This window comes from Neolamprologus multifasciatus, chromosome 22 (genome assembly GCF_963576455.1).
Source record: "Neolamprologus multifasciatus chromosome 22, fNeoMul1.2, whole genome shotgun sequence".
NCBI lineage: Eukaryota > Metazoa > Chordata > Actinopteri > Cichliformes > Cichlidae > Neolamprologus > Neolamprologus multifasciatus.
Genome location: NC_140459.1, coordinates 6489850 through 6510703, shown reverse-complemented (window position 1 = coordinate 6510703; position 20854 = coordinate 6489850). Strand labels below are relative to the sequence as shown.

Here is a 20854-nt window from a genome sequence, read left to right as displayed (position 1 = left end):
AGACAAAGTCGAGTAAGCAAGCCAACAAAAGCAACAGCTGAACATCTCATCTCCACACACAGCCCCATAACAAACACAAACAGCTGTACAGAGCAGCCCCTTTGCAGGATTTCTCTGCAGTATCTGCTCTCAGCATCTGCGTCACCATCACAAAGTTCCTTTTGCATACACTCTGTAACACTTTGTAATTTTGCTTGCTCACAAGCAAAGTCCTAAACCAGTTGGACTGGATTCTAAACCAGTTAAGATGTTTCACAAGGGACATGCAGACTTTCCGCTTCAGTTTGAGGCGCTGATAAGGAGAATTGCATGAAGTGCTTAGAGTAGTGAAATTAAATACATTTTTTATACAAAGGCTGCCCTTTTCAGAGACTCAAAAGTAATCGGATAAACTAAGGTGATTCAAAAGATAATAATATTTTCAACAGAAACCTTTTTAGTGCTTTAGCATCAGTTTGAAAGCATGTGGTTTTTGTTATCTCTCTGATCGAGGTTGTTCAGCTTACACTGATATCTCTTAAGACCTAATGTTGTAGATTCCAGTGAAAAAAATACCAAACACAAGTTCAAAGCTTGAAATAAACTCCAGATCTTTTCTCTGTTCAGTTCCTACCTGACCATGAATCTGCTTATCAGTTCAGTTACTCTGAATACCTGAATATCAGGGGAAATTGCTTTAATTCCAAACAATGGTTGACTGCCTTGAATTAAAGCTGAAAGTGTCCAATGTCATTTTGATTGTTTGATTAATAATAGCCAGTGTGACGTTGTAGACACAGAGGCAAAATTACATAAAGCTGTATCATTGTTAAACTACTTAAAAATATAGCATATGTACAAGAAAAAATTCAGTATAAAAGTGAACAAGAAACTGTGACTTATTATTAACTAAACTGTGATTTCCAACGAGAAAAAGAACTATACTCTCAGCATATGTCTCTACATGCCCCGAGGTAGGAACAGTGATCTTGGCAGAGCATATCAACCCCGCCACAGTCCCATATCGCGCACAGCTTTGGCACATATGCCTCCATATTAGAAAGTTTACACAAGAAGAGACTAAAACTGGCTAATTACAGCTTAACAATCACGTAATAATAACATTACACGTGTTTTTAAGTAATTAAACCTGGCATTAACAATTAAAAATCAAAGTAATCTTGTTCATTTCTTGAGAAAAGTCCAGATCATCAGAAGTATGATTATAAAAATCAACTACTTGTTTTCTCAATTTACGTAACAAAATAACAAGATATCAGCAACGCTTCAAAACCCCAGCAGCCAAAGTGCTAACTTACTACAAAACTTTTAAATAAATACAAGCACAACATAAAAAGTGCTGCTCAAACTGAGCCTTAGAACAAACAACTCTCATTTATTGGATCTTGCAGACTTCGTACTGATCAACTCTCCCCAACCACTTCTCAGAAATTAACAGTGTTTGTACACATAAAGGCCATTATCTGTAGAGCCACAGAATCTTTCTAGGCGGTCACTCTTGTTTTTCAGTCCATGTGTAACCAGCATCTACCCCTGAGAATACTCGTCAGCTGCTTTAAATTGCTTCTTCTTAGACTCTGGATCCAGTGGGAACTTGTTTTTTTTCAGAAAGCTGTGATAAGCAGATGGCTGGGAAGGCACTTGTCAAGGCTGATGTAGCAGAACATCTTTCGAAAGCTTGTTTTATGCGCAGCTCTCCTTTGCAGAAAAGTGTAAATAGTGCTGACCTTAATGCGCTTTAGCTGTGTCTGAAACGTATAAATGCCTGCAGCTTTTATCAGAGGGAGAAAACGATTTGATGCAATCTTGTGTGGACACTTACAAAGCATGATGAGGGTGGTTGTCCCTTGTTCATTTCCAGTAGGATAGGTGGCGTACTCGCAGGTATAGCGACCGGCGTCGGACATTCTCAGGTTAGAAATCCTGATGGATGGGTTCTCCAGACTGTTGTGAAGGAAAACAACGCGGTCCTTGAAGGCCACATTAGGGAAACTCTGTCCATACACCGGGTGGTACACAGCAATGTTGTCCCTGTGTCCGTCGGAGGGTTCCCATATCCAGGACACCTGATAAGAATCAAGAATTTATAAACGGCATCGGTTAAAGTTTGCCCGATTATTCTTTTCATTGTTTTTATTTTTATGGTACACAACTATAGCTCATTAAAGACGATAAATTCATGCAGCAGACTAACTTTTGACTCATCCTAACAAGGTTCTTAAGCAGTCAGCAGCTCTTTCAATCATCTAATGAGGAGGTCTTTAAATACTGACACTGGAGGGCTGTAACCGGGAGATTAATAATGTTGCCGCGGATTAACGTATGCTGTAGTGTTCGACATGAGCAGTAAATTGTCCCCATTATAGTTAGCCAAATTGAATACTAGAAGTTCCTTTTGTTCCTACAGTAACTGATTACTTTGAAGCTGGGATACCAGTAATCAATTTTAAAGAATCATCTTTTGTGTTATTTTAATAGAATTTATTGCACTTAATTAGATTCACACTGAATCTAAAAGTATGTTCATCAGGTTTTTGGCAGACTAAGAAAAGTCTATTAACCCTTTAAGACCTACCATAGAACCAAGTCAGCCAGAGCTTATATTATATTTTTACATGCTGTGGAGCCATTTTTGGGAGCATTTCAAGTTGCTAAACATCAATACAACCATTATAGCCCAGGTTTTAATAATATGTCTGCATTAAGTGCATAGTAATTACATAAATTGCAAAAAAGTGCAATAAACGACAAAAAAATTGAAAAACGTTTTTGTTTTTTTAACATATATTTGTAGTTAGAGAAATTTAAGAGGCTTATCCCTCAAAACTGTAAATACAAAAAAGTTGCACAAAATAGTTTCCTACCACAGGAAATTTATTTTGAGTGTCTTCATAGTTTTATTTTTGAAATACACCAATTTTTATACACTGCAGGAAAAACGAAAATAAATATTATAGTGCAAATTTGCAAAAAAGCAGCATATGCATCAAAATAAACTATTTCCAGCAGTGCAATATGAGTCCTAAGCATCCCAGAAACAACACAGAAAGTCAGAAAGTCAAAGATAACTTTTAAAAACACCAGTATAGGCTCATGAGGCCCTGATGGTAAAAAAAACCCTACATTTCCGTGAAAATGACGTCACTTCCGGTTTCGGGCAGGTAATGGCGGACATGCTAAAGTTCGCGCTGACGTCTATTCCAACGTAGGAAGTGTTATGAACAGCTGATCGGATCGGCAAAGCGTGTTTCTGGAATATTATGTTTTTGTTGCTGCAAGTGCTTTTTATGCAGTTTTTGCAAAAGCTTTATGTGGAAGGAAACTGTGACCGAGGACAAGCTGATGGCATAAGATGTAAGTACAACTCCTCAGGTTTCATATGCAAAAAAAATTATTGCGCTAGCTCATGTGGTTGCAGTGCTACCGGGATTTAAAAATAGTTACGCAAAACAGAGCGTACCCGCTTCCACCGTTTTAAAGGGTTAAAACTGCAGCATTTTGGGTTTTAAGAGTTTTAAAACAGCCTCACTGAGCTGTGTTTGCAGCCACAGGTCCAACTGTTGACAATGTCGGTATGTAGTGAATAAAATCAGCAGTTCAGACAACAATTACCAACTTCCTATTGTTCGGCGTCTTCCCTTAACACACTGACAGTTTGTTTGTAAACCAGAAGGCATGCATGAATATTTATGGATGCCAACATTTTTGACATTTCTCTGCATACATATTGCAAACTGCTGTCCCTGTAACATGAAATCATTTGGCTTATAGCAGCAAACTGTTGAGTACAATTAAAGTTGTCTGAGTGAGAAGCCGAGAATCTGCTGCGAGATTAAATTAAACGTCTGTTAGACTTGCAGGCGCTCGCTCAAAGACCCCGCTGCTTTTTTTAACAAACACAATTTAACAAACACAAGGATCATCTTAGAGATTTCTAATATGCGAAATATATCGATATCTGGCCTGTGAGAGACACTTCCACGAGGGAGAACGCTGTGATGGTAAACCGAATTGATTTTATTTTTCTCTGCAATTTTCAAAGTGACAGCCAATAACAAACCGCTCGCTAAAGTGGCACACCGGGGAGCAGAGGGAATAAAGTTCATCAATACACATTTAGCAAACATCTATTAAATGTATGACATGTAGGATGGAGGGAAGAGAGCAAGCAGAGGAGGTTGAAGGTTGTGAAAAGGATGATGGATCGTAACCCAGATGTCATCACAAATTAGAGGATGATTCTCTGCTGATTGAAGAGAAAATATCACAGAGGGCAATTTAGCCCGTCTGCATTTTTAGTTTTTATTTGTGAACAAATTACCTATTGATTTCATACACAACTCAGACAGATCACACAGAATCAAATTGAACTCGTAAACAGCTCGTAGCATTTTTGCTTATTCTGCTCGGCGTTGAAAATGACATCTGAACCGTTCAGGTGGCGTCAGATACGAGCTCAACCGGGACTTGATGAGATAAATTGACATCCAAATAGTCAGCCGAGCTAATTTTACGCCGCGTGTCCTCGAGCAGTTCTCTCCTGTAGACAGAGTTGGAATTAAACGAGCTAAAATTACGACAGGAAAAAAAAGCAAAGAGCTAACACCGCCCGGTAATCGTAACTTACTTATCGCTGATTAGTTAAAGTCGCACATCACGCTTCTGATTGCTGCTGACAAACTGCGGGAGTTTGTCGCAGGGAAGCAACTGCATAATAGAAAGAGACGGCATTGTTCGGGCTGAGATTGTTGGTAATTTATTTACAATCTCATGCTGAGTAGACACAGTGGTCGAGGATGTGTTCAAAGATAGACTGCTAGCAGGGAAAACAGACAACTTTCCGTCAGCTCCGAAGTATCAGTTTTAACGTGTTGAATCTTTTTCAGCTCACAAGTATATCAGTAACCTCGCCTGTTTTCTGTGGAGTGGCAAACTGGCGACGAACATATGACGGCTTAGTGTTTGTTGGGACTCGAATAGCTGCTTCCATCTTTCTGAGATGGATGCAAACAGCCAAAATATCATTTAAAAATGTGCATTTATAGTTTAAAATGTAAAAAAACTTACATATGTGGTGAATTAAGTGTTTCTAAATGAGGATCGTTTCATTTTTGAAAGGCTGAAAGTAACGGTGCTCTTTGTTGCCAATAATAAAACCTCTAAAAGCCTAATCAGCAGACCAACTCCGCACAGAGTTTGGCTTTATGTGTGCATTTATGTATGCATTTGTTTTTATCAGTAACAGTGTCTATAAATGTTGTTACATTTAAGTGAAATCTAACCCACACAGCTCATTTGCAGACCTTGTCCCCAGTTTGGTAAAATAACGGCACAAAACAAACAGTAAAGTAGAACCAGTAATAGAAACAACAATGACAAAAATAATATAGATTTAAAAAAAAACCTGTTTGTGTCTGTGTGTGTGCGTCACATCAGGAACTAGGTAACATTTGAATTTCTCTCTTAAGCTCCAACCTTTCATTCTCGACACAACAACAACTATTTTTGTGTTTACAAATAAGAGCAACGCAGTGAGTGCCTTTAACAAGAGAGTTTCTAAAAATGTGCACCGTTTTCTTATTTCAAGTACAGAAAATCCCAGTCTGTGCTCTGCAATGCTATGCCAAACATTTTTGTAAGATTAATTTTTGGGGAGGGATAGTGTGTCAGACAAGATGATGGGGAGAAAAAGAGGCGGGGATGACATCTAGAAAGCACTATGCCTTTAATAAATGGGCCAATCGGCCATCGATGAGGTCTGAATTAGGGGTGGGTTTTTATAATCGATTTATCGATTAAAATCGATTCTGGCTTGGATAACGTAAAATCGATTCATTAAAATCCTGAATCGATTTTTTTTTTTTAATTTATTTTGCCCGAAATGCCAGAATCTCTGGTGAAATCTCAACAACCACCAAACAGCTAAGACAGCAAATGAGAGCAGGACAAAGACTTAAACACAGCGCAACCCGCGGATCAGAATCAGTTAGATGTCGCCTTTCTCACTGTCGGGGCTGAAAGCCAACAGCTCGCTGATTCTGATCTGTCGGCGGTCCGCGCTTTGTGTTCACGCCCTTTATGCGCTGATTCTAAAGCTGTTAGTTTGATGTCTCTCCAAACAATATTGACCAAATCAGCAGCAAAAGAAGATCCAAACTACGCTTCACATAAACATCGTCATGAATTCACTCTGACTTTTACTGTTTTGCTTCGACCACGATGCACAGCTCTCTCTCTCTCTCTGTACTGTTTTCTTCATTATTCGCTTGCTTGTTATGAAGTCTACCGTTGTTTACAGCGCTGTCGGCCAACGTTTTTTTTCCGTTTTATATACTTCCGAAAAGAAAACCTAATTTCTGCCGTTCAATACTGAACAAACTTAAACTTTTTAAAATTATGCAAAATGCAAAACGCTTAGCCGTGTCTCTAATAAAACCGCTGTAACTTCAGAGGTAATGTTCATGTGTTGATTAATGGTTTTCTTTCGTTTCTGATCTACTGCAGAATATTTTTATAAAATCCCAGGCCAGGAAAATCGCCTTCATGTTTTTCTGTGTTGTATCCTCAGCTACTTTGACACAAAGGCATCTGCTGTGATGCTCACACCTTTGATAAAGTCTTGCGTGTGTCAGCTTCCTTTTTATAGATACAAAAATATGTAAATGTACTGATCTGAATTATAATATTTCTGACTGTCAAAATTTCCCAGATTCAAATCGAAGTGAATCGAATCGAATTAAATCGAATCGTGGATCGAATCGATTCGGGACCTTGTGAATCGGAATTGAATCGATTCTAGAAATCAGTGACGATACCCAGCCCTAGTCTGAATCGACTGCCTAGTGGACGCTGTGAGGTCTTTCCCCTTTCTGGCAACCATAATCTCACAGGCCTTCATGCGGGAGCCAAACATCAGCTCCCTCATCAAGAAAGCGCAGCAGAGGAAGTACTTCCTGCAGCAGAAACTCAACCAGCTGAGTTCATTGATGGTGTACTTCTGCTCCTCCATCACCATCTGGTACGCTGCTGCCACCACCAAGGACAAAGGCTGACTGCAGCGTGTCATCAGTTTTGGTGAGAAGGTGATTGGCTGCAATCTGCCTTCTCTACAAGAGCTGTATGCCTGCAGGACACCGAGGCGAGCAAGAAAGATTGTTGCTGACCCCTCCCACCGCACATATAAACTTTTGGAGTCACTCCCCTCTGGCAGGAGGCTGAGGTCCATTATTGTGGTCCATTAGGAACATAAACCTCATAGCACAAGAATGGTTTCTTCATATCTGCAGCTGGAAAACTTGACAAGGCTTTGATCCCCTCCTCTCTGTCGCGTTCATGATTTTTATTTGTTCAATTAGCAAACCATTACTCAGGCTGCTGAAAATGTACATATTCAACTACTGCGGACTTTTATATTATATGTTCTGTGTCAACAAAGCTTCAAGCAGCTAAAACAAGATGATGTTTCACGTGTTTAGCTTTCAGCGGTTTGTGCAGGTCTTTGTCACGACACTGATCACAGTTTGTTTGCTAGTACCACAACAGAACAACAGCAGCTTCAGTGGATGTATAAGTAGCAGGCTCACTGTACATCGTCATTCCTGCACTTGTTCTTATTTCTCCATGTCTGCCAAGCATAAAATCACATGGAGATAGATGGAAGCCTTATCAATTTATTCATGCTTTACAACATGCACGCAGCAATAAATAATAAGACATCTTAGGATGTACAGTGGGATCCAACACATTCGTCTATTTTGCATTAGTTCCCAATTTATCTCAAGAATATTCATGCCAAATGATAAAACCAGCTTTGAGTGAATCTCTACAAAATTTACATAAATTTTAGATTATATCTGTATTTGCTTTGCCCCCCTTTTGACGGCAGTTCTCGAGCCGCATCGGCTCCACAGTTTTATGCAAAATCTGCTAACCCGCATTATCTCAGCACGATCTGACGTTCGTTCGAATGGTTCTCATGGTGTCAGGAATGTTTGGCTCTCTCCGTCTTCGAATGAGATTAAAAGGATTCAGCGGAGGCGAGGACTCCTTGGTCTTTGGTCTTAAGTGCTTGCGAACCTTTGATGTGTGTTTGGGTCATTATTCTGCTGCAGTGTGAATCCATTTCCAAGATGTGAGGATGGAGTGTCGAGAAGTGCCGCTTCTTCTCGGTGAGAGCGCTTTGTATCCGGAGCAAGTGCCCGATCACGGCACTTCACGGCAAATCGCCAGTAACGCCAGGTGGGAGCTTGGTCTCTGCATCCGAGAGATCCAGCTGCTTGACAGCACGGATGTCGTTAATCAACGTGAAACCTAACTTTTAAATCGCAGCGTGTCGCGTTTAGGGACATTTTGCGTGTCGGGGCATTTCCAGCTTTTCACATCTCATTTCATGTCACGCTGTCAACATCACAAAAATGTCCGCTTCCCTTACCGCCACTGACTCTCTAAATGATACTGTGGCAGTGTTGTACACAGTAAAGCACTGGTTTTCAGTCGCAAGGTAGCAGTAGTGGGATTCCCAACCCAGATCCACCTGTATAACGTCGTTTCAACCCTTTATTCCCACCACCTTGTTGCACTCGCACTTTTTCACCTCCTCACAACCCTCTCTTTTCGCCATAAATCTAAGACTTGGATATGTCAGTACAAATGTTTTTCTTTCTCATCATCCTCTTTGAAATGCTGTTATGGCTTTGGCCTCGTTTCCTCTCCTGAGATGTGGTTTAGATGTTGCCTCTCATCCTCTGAGACCACTGCTAGACAGCCTTAAGCTTAAGAAGCCCCTTCCTCTTTAAAAGGTTGTTTAGAATAACAATTTGACATCAGATGCCACGCGGCAATTACCCTTACTTATGTTCTCTTAGAAACTATTTCCTCCTTTTAGCGTCTTTCTTGTTTTGCCACTGGAGTCTTCCTATCGGAGACAGTCTAGATAACTTTTTGTATCTATTTATGTTTAAACTGTTCAATTATTGGAAACTTTTACCATGAGTTTCCTTATTGGCATGTCTTTATGTTACCGGTCGAATGAACAGATCATGGAGGAGAGACTGGCCGTTTGACCCCTAAATAAGCGTCTCCATTAGGCTACAGTGCACACCTTACTTTTAAGCTCTGAATCTCAGCACTTCTGGAATTATTAACATTGTTGTCTTTCATCTGCTCACCTGTGTGAGCTTGGTCAGACCGCCTCCATCGTTAAATTGGCAGCTGAGCTCAACAGACTCTGTGGGATACGCCTCCAGCTCCTCCGCAACTTGCACTTTCGGAGCCCCAATTTCTGAAAGCAGAAGAAAGGAGAAGAGAGATTATGCGATCGTTCATATCATCATATTTCTTTGTAATAAAATTAAAAGAGGAAGTTGAACAAACAGGGACTAAAAGAGGTAAGAATCCGAGAGGAAAGCATTTCCATTGGGCTTTTAATTAAATGCACTTGCTGTGACTGATGTTTTCCCCTCCCACTTTTTGTTTGCCTTGATTGTGAAGGGTCAACCTCCTTCATTCATTATAGATAATTTAGAGAACTATACTCAAAACAGAGCGAGGAAGAGGATTAAACGAACAGGAGACCATGAGAGGAAAGAGACAAGCTCATTAAAGAGAAAGGAATAAAAATTCAGAATCATTAGTCTTTGGTAAAAGAGCCTCAGGCAGAGGCTTCCTTCACCTGGGTCCTCCTCATTACAGTAAAGCTTGTCTACCAGGAGACATCACTAGGGGGCGAGCCTCTAGGAACAACGCCGCGGTTGGTTACTTTGCCTTTCATCTGTTTGCAATTCAAAGTAAGGCACCTGTAACTTTTCCTTTCAGGCTGAGGTGAAAAGTGTTGAGAGAGCAGAGAAGGTCAACAAGGCCAACACAGGTTTAATGAAAACAAGCAGGGAGAGCCGATCAAACTTAAACAGATCAAACACATATGCTAACAGCCAAGCAATGCCTCAACACCGTGTGCCACCTGTTGACCCGCAGGCTGTGTCAGAACACCGAGTTTGAACCGGACAAGAGGAATTAGTTTTTTAACATTCATCCGTCATTCTGCAATTGACTGACTCAGCTCCATGCAGCTGCCAGACCTCCTTTCAAACCTATACTTTATCCCTTTTTATCAATTTGTAACAAAACGTCACCGTGCTGCTGTGATACCCTATTTTCTTGCCAACAAGAATTGGTGTTCCTACCCATGTATCAGGTTTCTTTGTTCAAACACTCTCCACAGGAGAGCCGGACGTCCACTGGATTTCAGATTGATCTGCCAAACAGAACTGATGTTGCAGAAAATGCATTTCAGGCTTGCAACAGAAGTGCAGGAAACACTGAGCTAGACACATTCTGCAAAACAGCAGGTTTAAAAAAAAAGTGCTCCTCAGAACATTGCTTTAAACTGCACGCAGGCTCTTTGTTGTGTTGTTTTCCCCCCAGTGAGAAAATACTCACTTGCTGTATAAATTTCTTAAAATTGAAGGACTTTAATGAACTTGTAATTCTTGTAGCTAACAGAGGGAGAAAGACAGAATGGCTCGACCAGAATAAGAAAGAAAAACGAAAAGACAAAGGATCAGAGAACTTGTAATCCTTTCTTAATACAATCTGGGCCAAATCCAGCAGCTCAAAGTGTTTGGCAACATCCATAAACAATCATATGAGACTGGGAGTGACATTTTAAGCGTGTCCAAATGTTCATGCTTTGCAGTCAAAATGTTGTTTTTCACACTGAGCCGTCAAACACTCATTTGGAGTAACTTAATGAAGCTTTTCTATTTCTTTTTCTTTCTTTTTCTTTACTTGACCTGCTGCTTTCACTCATTCAAGCTACAGACCCCCCGCTGACCCCGGATCAAATGCTACCAAGGCCTTTCTTGTCTGCCTCCCCTTAGTCTCTGCCCTCTCAGCCAGCTTCTGCTCCTGTAAAGATAAAATTCTTGTGGGGAGCCGGCCTCTTACTCTCACCACAAGAAAAAGGGGGATAAGCACTCACTAACCGCTAGCTATAACCGCTAGCTAGCCCCGGGTGTGTTTGGAAAAAGCCTCTTAGTGTGCGAGGGATTGATTGGGACAATGTGTTACATTCTGCACCGCGGAGGTGAACGGGCTGGCCGGGATTTAGCCCGAAAATCAGCTGTAAAACGCAGTCACACTAACAAAAGAAGTGTGAAGGTTGTGCGCTGCAGGGGGTCTTGGGTTGTTTTGGATTTACAGCACGCGCGCATCCGCATGTCCAACCATGTGTGCGGGAGTGGATTTTGTGTGTGAAGTCATATGCATGCTTTACGGCGCGGGACTGATGTGTGCGTGTGTGATCGCTGTACGTCAGAGTGCGCGCATAAATCACAGCATCTCACTGTAATGTGAGCGCAGATAAGACTGACTGAGTCAGTGAAGCACACTTTTTACCCCGAGGGAGACAACGGGCTGTCAAACCATTTATCCTTTCCTAGTGTGGGTCCAACACACTCACACACACATATAGGCATGCAAATAAAATTAATTAACTTTTTACACAACCCGACAACAACGAAAACAGCAGAGTTTGAATCTGTTTTCCCCATTTGCTTCTCTTTCGATGACATTTTTGTTCACATTTGCTTTTTTCTTTTCTCATAAACAAAAACACGGATTAATTTCACCTAATTAAACACATCAACACACAACTCCCGCTATTCATAAAGAAACCGAAGTGCAGAAATACACAGACGCACCAGATGGTCTCACCAAAGCCATGAACCACATAAATGTTTGGGTTATTCATAGTGGTCAATGAAATCTCTTCTGTGACGCACGGGGAAAAATATAATAAACAGAAACAGGGAGAAAAGAGAGGAAGAGGGGATGATGGTGAAGGAAAATGAGGTGTATTGAGGTTGAAAGAGCTAAACAGTGATAGAAAAAGATGTCAGGAAGAATATGAAAGGAGCTTTGAGAAGGATGGTAGAAACATTTATTTGGGGGATTAAATATTACGGAATAAACGAGGAAAAGCGACTCAGAAAAGTGATAAAGGGATGTCTGAAGCTGAGAGAGGTGGAGGAGTAGACTGGAGGAGGAAATGAAGAAAACCAGAGAGAGGGGAAGTTTTAAAAAATGGTCAAAAAGCGACACGAGGAGAAAAAGCAAAATCTTTGAAAAGTAAAATAAGGGAGCAGAGAGCATGAGATGACGCCACAGATGATTCATTTCCTCAGAGTCAGATGGAGACCGAGCCTACTGGCTCCCTGAGATGAGACGAGTGAGAGGGTGAGAAAGTTTTCATTCTGACCGTACATACAGACCAGCGTGATCTCAGCTGCAGCAGAGTTGCAGCTTGTTTTGAGGTTAGCTGATACTTGTTTGCTGCAGTGTATAGGCTACGTTTTAAACACTGACATTTAGTCAGAGTGTGCAAATATAATAAATCGTGTGGAAAAATATCATTTAAGCTACAGAAGACTTGCATGACATAAAAATGAAAGCTCACAAAAGTTCTTGTCAAACATGAAATCAGTCTCAAAAGATTCAAAAAGTGGGTCTATTTTGTTAAGAAAACACTAAATACTAGGGGTGGGTTTTTATAATCGATTTATCGATTAAAATCGATTCTGGCTTGGATAACGTAAAATCGATTCATTAAAATCCTGAATCGATTTTTTAATATAAATTTATTTTGCCCGAAATGCCAGAATCTCTGGCGAAATCTCACAAAATTTCAACAACCACCAAACAGCTAAGACAGCAAATGAGAGCAGGACAAAGACCCGCGGATCAGAATCAGTTAGATGTCGCCTTTCTCACAGTCGGGGCTGAAAGCCGACAGCTCGCCGATTCTGATCTGTCAGCGGGTCCGCGCTTTGTGTTCAAAGCTGTTATTTTGATCTCTCTCCAAACAATATTGACCGAACCAGCAGCAAAAGAAGATCCAAACTACGCTTCACCTCTCTCGCGTGTGTCAGCTTCCTTTTTATAGATACAAAAATATGTAAATGTACTGATCTGAATTATAATATTTCTGACTGTCAAAATTTCCCAGATTCAAATCGAAGTGAATCAAATCAAATTAAATCGAATCGTGGATCGAATCGATTTGGGACCTTGTGAATCGGAATTGAATCGATTCTAGAAATCAGTGACGATACCCAGCCCTACTAAATACTGGTTCTATCAGCATGATTATGGTATCTGTGGAAATGTAGTGATAGCAAAAGGAACCGAGACGTGACTATCAAACACTAGGTGACAGTGAAAGGTAAAAAATAGTTTCCACAGCAGCTTCCTGGTTCATGCTGAGTAGTAAGGCAGACAACACTGTGATATGTACTGAGAGTGCAGAGAGGTGGAGGTGAAGAGGAATGAAAGTCAGCAGAAGCAAGACAGAATAGGGGAGATGGGTAACAGCGAGGCTGCAAGGAGCAGAGGTAGAGACGATAAAATACCGGCGGTCAACCATCACAAGCAACGGACGACACACAGGAGAGGATGGCAGAGGCGGGGGGGGGGGGGGGGTGAGTGGGTGGACATTAGTGTCAGGGGTGGGACAGCAGCAAGCATAAAGAGAGGAAGGGAAGGTTTCCAAAATGAGGCCTGCTATGATATGTGGCTTGGAAACACTGGCGCTAAAAAAAGAGAGGAGGCGGAGCTGGAGGTGGCCCAGTTGAAGATGTTAAGCTATTTGTGAGTCTGTTTGTTTGAGCACGTTTGCATGAGCGGCTTGGAGACAAAGTTAGAGAGGCTTGGACATGCAGAGAAGTGTCTAACAAGTCTCAGCGGATACACTGGACAAAGAATGTTGAATATGCAGCTGAAAGACAAGAGGAGAAGACCTCAGAGGTTTATGGAAACAGTGAAGGAATACATGCAGAAAGCTGGGGTGATAAAGGCGGAGGTGGATGATCTAATGTTTTGACTGCTAAAGGAAGAAACCCAAATGAAAAAGAAGAAGAAAAAGTAATAAAAAGGTGTAACTGCATACTTGGATAATGGGTGAAGCTTTAACTTAAGCTTAACTCTCCAAAAAAGAAGAAAAAAAGTCAAAATTCTACTTGAGTTGTTTTCTCTTATTTGCTTTTAGTAGTTCTGGTGCAAAGAGACATTGCAACCAGTAACTGCCTTTATTGAATAGTTGTAATTAACATGTTGAATGCAAGTGCTGCAGATGGGAAATGTGGGGAATGAGAGCAGGGGAGTGCCATGCAGCAAATGTCAGGCCCGTCGGGACATGAAGTAGGTTCTCAGCTGCCGAGGGCGTTTTGGGCCATGCCACACTCACCCCAACTTCTAGGCCACTGCATCTCCGACAGTCTTTAAATCTTTAAAGATGCAGATGGGTGAGGTTCAAAAGACCTCAGCTAATCGCCAAGAAAGAGAAGTTTTGATTTTTTTAATAAAATCAAATAGAATTTTCATTAAATAAAATCAATTTGAAAAGATCAGGAGCCTGCTCTTCTATCGCCTAAAACTGGGGAAAGCTCTCAATGAACAGTCCAAGTATGTATATATTCAGCTTTATTAAAACACAAACTTTAAAGGTTGCTGAAGTAAGTTACTTACAGAAAACTCAGCCCTGTGAAATCAAGTGTCATCATTGCTTATGCCTAATTGTATTGTTTTCTGGAAGCATAACGTACAAATGTTTGTCCCGCTATCAAGGAAATTGGTGTCAGTGCACCACAACAATTCTTATCTTTTTAATCCTCTCCAGCTTGCAACCCCAGCGATCCCACAGTTTGCAGCTTATTCCTACTGGAAGTCACTGTGGATTGGAGCAACAGCTAAACACAAACAGAAAGTCAAAAAAGGGAAGGTGTTTAGGTGAACGGCCACATTCTGCGTCTCTCTCGGAGCACCGGGGAGATGAATCACAGTTAATTGACATTTAGAGGCTTGTGGCATTTGCCTGTTTATGTGGAGCTTCCCCATGTAGACGGGCATGCAGGAAGAACGTGAGGAATATGGTGATGGGGTGCTCAGTCATCCACATTAACATCCAAATCACATGCTTATAGAAGGCGATGAACCACAGCTGTTTTGTTTTGGAGTTTTTCTGTCAGTCTGTCATGATGTCAGCTATGTCAGCTTTTATCTGGTTGATTGCCAGCAGCTGTCAGCTGATAAAAGTGAAAGAATGGACGCATTTGAAAAGCTCAGGCTGCTGCATGGAGAATGACTTTAAACATATCAGCGGTACATTATGAATCCATAACTGTATTTTTCCCTTTTTTGACTAAATCACAAATTGTTTGCAGCAGGGGATACATTTATGGTTGACCAGGGTAACAATCAGTAGAGGTTATTTTCCTCCCAGGCTGTACCATTTGCTGTAATTTTGCAGAAAATCCAGATTACTACTTTTACCAAGCAAAAACCTTGAGGGATGAAAAATGTAGCAAATGCCAAAAAGTGCATTTTCATTCATGGCTGCTTCTAAAGGAGGTAAATCCCTATAGAATCAGCTTTACAGACGAAATAATCACATTGACATCTTTGTATAAAAGGACAACTTTGGTCCCAGGAGCCAATTTAACCCTTTATACCAAGAACGCTTTAAAATTATTTTTAGGTCACGGCTCCTTAGACTGAGAGGCTGATAAAGCCTCTAGCTGTTTGTTAAGTTTCACCTAATTTGAGTCACTTTGCATTTTTAAAGGAATTATGTGTCTAATAATGTGGCTCACTGTGGGGTTAATAATAGTAGCAGCAAGTGCTTCAGTTTTGTGAGAGAAATTCTAGTATTTTATGTTTCTTTATATGTTACTTGGCACGAATTAACAGGTGTCCATGTGTCGTATGCAGAGATGGGCAGTAATGCGTTACTGTAATCCGATTACTTTTTTCAGGTAACGAGTAAAGTAAGGGATTACTATTGCAAAAACGGTAATTAGATTACCGTTACTTTCCCGTAGGAACGCTGCGTTACTGCGTTACTAAAACCGTGATTTTTTTGTGAGAATGTCTCATGACAGTGACGTAAGCGAGTGCGACGTTCGTGACAACAGCTGTGTGCAGATCAACAATGGATAATATATCAAGTGCGGGAGAGAGTATGAGCGTGCAGCGTTTAAAGCGTGGAAGTACTGACCTTACTTTGAGTTTGATTCCATAAAAAGTGACAAAAACATTAGTGTCCGTTGTGCGTGGGAAGAAAACTTCTTTTTACAGCGAAAAAAACCCCTAAACTTCCAAGCAAGCACCGAGTAGCTACGACGTAATGGGAAATTCACAGAGAAACTCGCTGATTCTTCCACTGACCGCTGCACACCTGCACCAGGGTAAACCTCCGCCTACCCCACTCCTGCTTTACAGGTGAAAATAGAGCAACAGGACCGCTAGTCTTTGACTTTATTTATTTTCTGCTGTGTTTTACTTGCATCTATTTGAAAGAGTGAGTGTAAACACAAAAAAATATATTTTATGTGCTGGAATGTGCAGAAAATAAGTTTAAATGTTAAACAAATTTCTTCCAGTCAGAAAATGTTGCATATAATTAAATTTTTGCTTGATGCATAAAGTTAAAAGATTAAAACTAATAAAACAAGTTTTAAAAAGGACTTTTCCATTTGATTACATTTTGTATGATGATTATGTAGAAAAAGTAGAATTGGGCTGAAAGATCTATCGCTTTATCACCTATTCAGGTTGTAAATCGTGTTTTTAAAAAGTAACTAAGTAACTAAGTAATTAATTACTTTTGAAAATAAGTAATCAGTAAAGTAACGGGATTACTTTTTTGGGGAAGTAATCAGTAATTAGTTACTGATTAAGTAATTAAGTAATCAGTAATAAGTTACTGATTACTTTTTTCAAGTAACTTGACCAACACTGGTTGTATGTGGAATCAGTCTGTGGATGGGACCTGCAAACTAATCTTAGCATTAGCTGATAACAACACTTTACCCTCTCCTCCTGATACCAAGAAATCAACCCGATGGTGTCCAAAATGCTACAGTTTATATTTAAACTTTGAGTTTGAAAACCAGTGGGTGGTGTTAAAGTAGCTACATCCATCTTTTATTTACAGCAGGGGTGTCCAACACCAGGCCGGTGTCCTGCAGGTTTTAGATGTGTCCTTGATCCAACACAGCTGATTTAAATGGCTAAATTAGCTCCTCAACATGTCTTGAAGTTCTCCAGAGGCCTGGTAATGAACTAATCATGTGATTGAGGTGTGTTGACCCAGGGTGAGATCTTAAACCTGCAGGACACCAGCCCTCGAGGCCTGGAGTTGCCCAACCCTGATTTTCAGTGTATGATTTACAAATGTTTTTTGTGTCCCCCTGCTTATTTCTCACTGTTATAGTTTAAAACAACTGAGGATTTTCACTTTCAGTTCTCTTATTAGTGTTTTATACTCTGATTTCATTTTTTATGGCCTGTTTCTCTGCGATCAAAGGCCTTAGAAGAAAGGCCTCTATCCAAACTGAATAAAACTGACTTCACTTTTTCATAGACTCCATACTTCAAACTTTAGCTGAAGACTTCTTTCCCCCATTGAGTAGTTCAGAAACAAATGTAGCACTTTACCGAACAAGGCACTAATTTATAGACTTCAGTCCATAACAGGTCTGGAGTCTTAAAATAAGTATTCTTCTACATCGCTGATTCATATAATATAAAATTGCCTGTTTCGTTTCTGTTTCCTTTCTGTGCTCATTCACGAGCGAAACAACATCTGTCTTGGCGGAGCCCCCAGGTACGTGGTGTTAAATGTGCGATCACTTCGCTTAATCATATCTCTATCCTCCAGCTTTTGTGGCTCGGGCATGAATGTAGGTGGAGGTGCAACATACCTTCTTTGTCGAGAGACAGCTGTCGAAAGCGTTGAGTGATCAAGCATAAACTGAGCTGTAGGCTGCCAATATCGTCACAAATATACTGTAACTGTGCCGCTAACGAGAGATGGAAAATGAAAGATTCATGCAATGAAGGTTTAATCACAGTTTCCTCACTCAGCATTGCTCGTGGCATTATTGGAATTTTATATAAGAGCTTCGGTTACAATGGAAAGTACATTTTTAGACGAAGGAGGAGTAAGAGGCGAACGATCGAGAGGAAGGCAGTGGTGACAAGGTGAGCCGGTACACCTACGTGAGACACCAAAGATGGGCTTTAGACTAATAAAGGTGAGTTTAGTTATAAATCTGAGGCCATGGTCCTCAGCTTGAAAAAGGTGGAGTTCCCACTCTGGGTCAGGGACGAGGTCCTGCCCCTAGTGGAGGAGTTTAAGTATCACAGCGTCTTGTTTAAGAGTGATGGGAAAAGGGAGCAGGAGATCGAGAGACTGATTGGTGCGGTGCAGTGATGCAATGCTGTACCAGTCTGTTGTGGTGAAGAGAGAGCTGAGTGTAACAGCGAAGCTCTCAATTTCCAGGTCGATCTACGCCCCTACCCTCAACAATGGTCACAAGCTGTGGGTAGTGACGGAAAAAAGGAGATCGCGGATACAAGCGGAGGAAATGAGCTTCCTCCGAAGGGTGGTTGGCCTCTCCCTTAGAGCCAGGGTGAGAAGTTCGGCCATTCGGGAGGGGCTCAGAGTAGAGCCGCTGCTCCTCCACATCGAAAGGAGCCAGTTGAGGTGGTTCAGGCATCTGACAAGGATGCCTCCTGGGTGAGGTGTTCTGGGCATGTCCCAGGGGAAGGAGGCCCCGGGTTAGACCCAGGACACGCTGGAGAGATTATATCTCTCGGCTGGCCTGGGAGCACCTGGGTGTTCTGGACTGGTTTGGGCTTCTCTGCTTGGGCTGCTGCCCCCGTGACCCGGCCTCGGATAAGTGGAAGTAAATAGATGGATAAGTTATAATTCTTCATATAAGTGGTCGTGTAATTGGCTGATAACAGGGTTGGGGTCTTGAAAGCATCACATTATTATTGCTTATATTTAGCCGCAGAGTCTGAAGCTAGAACAGGACAACAGTGTGATATCAGTCATTTTGATCCACTGTATAGCACGTCAGCATCCATTAAAATCTCCTCCTCATGACTTTCATGAATGAAAAAAAATACAATTCATCAAAGGTCACGTGAATTAGAAGAGAAGAGGAAGGCGTTGGAGTTGAGTGACTGTCTCATCCACCACTAACTGGGGACTTGAATTACCGGTAATTGGTATTTGACAGCTCATAATCATAGCTATCTTTTCAGTAGCAGAGCACTGATCAACAACACGGCAGAGGGAAGCGAAAAGGGAGATTACTTGTCACAAGGACAGCTTTAGTTCCACACAAACAGTTACTGTATCAGCTCACACTCGACAGCTTCTGCTACATTTTAACAAATGTCACCTAAATACCAAGGCTGTATACATTCTCATTCTTTCCATAGATGTTTGGTTTTCAATTTCGAAAATGTTGGTATTTGTTTTATAAAAAGGTGAACTGATATGGTCTGTAGACGGCGGTTTTTCTGTCTGGCAGCATTTATTTCTGTAGAATTCCTATGAATCTTAGGCTTGACAATATTCAAAGTCCTCAAAGCGAAAGCTCGCCATCATTACTTCTCATTCACAGACGAATCAAAGTAGAGAAAAAGCAGATTCAAATCCGACAAATCAGATATTTATCATTAACGCTGAAAAAAACGCTTATGTAACCACAACAAACACCATTCACTACACTTCAGTTTATATCACTGTTGCCAACAAATGATGTGACTACAGAGCAGGCCATGTAGTGATTTTCATTCTGCATGAAACCAAATTTTCAGGTTCAGGTCCTTTCATTTAAAACGGACAAAAATAGTCAACATGCAACTGTTAAAAAACAAAAACTAAACAAATTCATCAAATGTGCTATAGAAAAGGGCAAAAAGTTTTGCAAGTTGTTGTCTCTCTGCACATCACTGACCCCTAATTACCTCTAGCTTGCAGGGGAAGCACCTAGTCTTTGGTTAATTAGATTTAGCTCTTGCAGCATATGTGATGAAAGTGCACAAGGTTGTTTACAGGAATTGAAATAGCAAATTAGCTATGCTTGTGACAGCTGGAATCACCCCGAACAATCTCCGCAAATGTGCAACTGTTGGTTTGATGATGAATGCTCTGTGTGATTAGTTCCCTGGTGTGATTTCAAACTCCTTTTTCTCAGACTGCATCTGCAGGTGGAAAGAAGTCTAGAAAGGTAACGGTGAAATGATAACGGCCACCACTCAGGCAAGCGATAATTCAGGTCTCTGAATAGCGTCCATGAATACTGTGAAAACTCAATTGTCTTAACAGTAAGCAGTTTATTTGAAATGGGGGAATAATATTGCTTCAAGTCAATCTTTCATGTCAAAATAGAAAATTAAGTTGCGGCGCATCGCTACAAAGCGAAACGCGATTGGTTCTCAGTGAAGGAGAGGTAATTTTATGTGGATTTGCAAAAATCTGTGAAGTTACCAGCAAAAATATTCAAATTTTGAATGATAATCCTTAATTTTCAATAGGTTAAAGAACTATAATTTCAATTATTTTTGGCATTAATTGTCAGGCATGCGAGATGATAGACTGAGTCACAAAGGCAGAAAAAAAAATACTTTCAGTTTAACATTAATGGGTAGCTGACAGCTGAAATAATTGGCATGTTTACACTGTGGGTGGCTTTTCAGTGTTACCGTGCTGTCAACTGACAACCTATTAACTCCAGTTATAGCGATTTTTTTCTTTTCTTCCTTTTTTTTTTTTTTTAACTGGAACTGAAGGGCTGCATAATCCTCTGTGGGCTGAGAAAATGATATGGCCTATGGGCTTATGAAACACTTTCAAAATCCTCTGGCATTTATTTCCAAAAACGCTCAGTGGACAATCTTATAAAGGTTGTACTGGTTTTCATTTCTGAAAGTTGGTATTTTACAAATGCACCATATTCATTCACCTGTATCTTTAAAGAAGCATTAAAGCAGTTTTACAGCT

At 40.8% G+C, this 20854-nt stretch overlaps 1 protein-coding gene across 5 annotated transcripts in view; it reads right to left on the bottom strand.

Annotated features, from left to right (window-relative positions):
* Positions 1-20854, bottom strand: part of pvrl2l (PVR cell adhesion molecule related 2 like) — a 381196-nt gene that overhangs the window by 230149 nt on the left and 130193 nt on the right. For all 5 annotated transcript variants that reach the window (XM_085149005.1, XM_085149003.1, XM_085149004.1 and 2 more), the window contains exons 2-3: positions 9168-9280; positions 1823-2066 (exon numbers count right to left, since the gene is read on the bottom strand). In XM_085149005.1, the coding sequence (XP_085005131.1) occupies positions 1823-2066; positions 9168-9280 (357 nt within the window). The remainder of the gene's footprint in view (positions 1-1822; positions 2067-9167; positions 9281-20854) is intronic.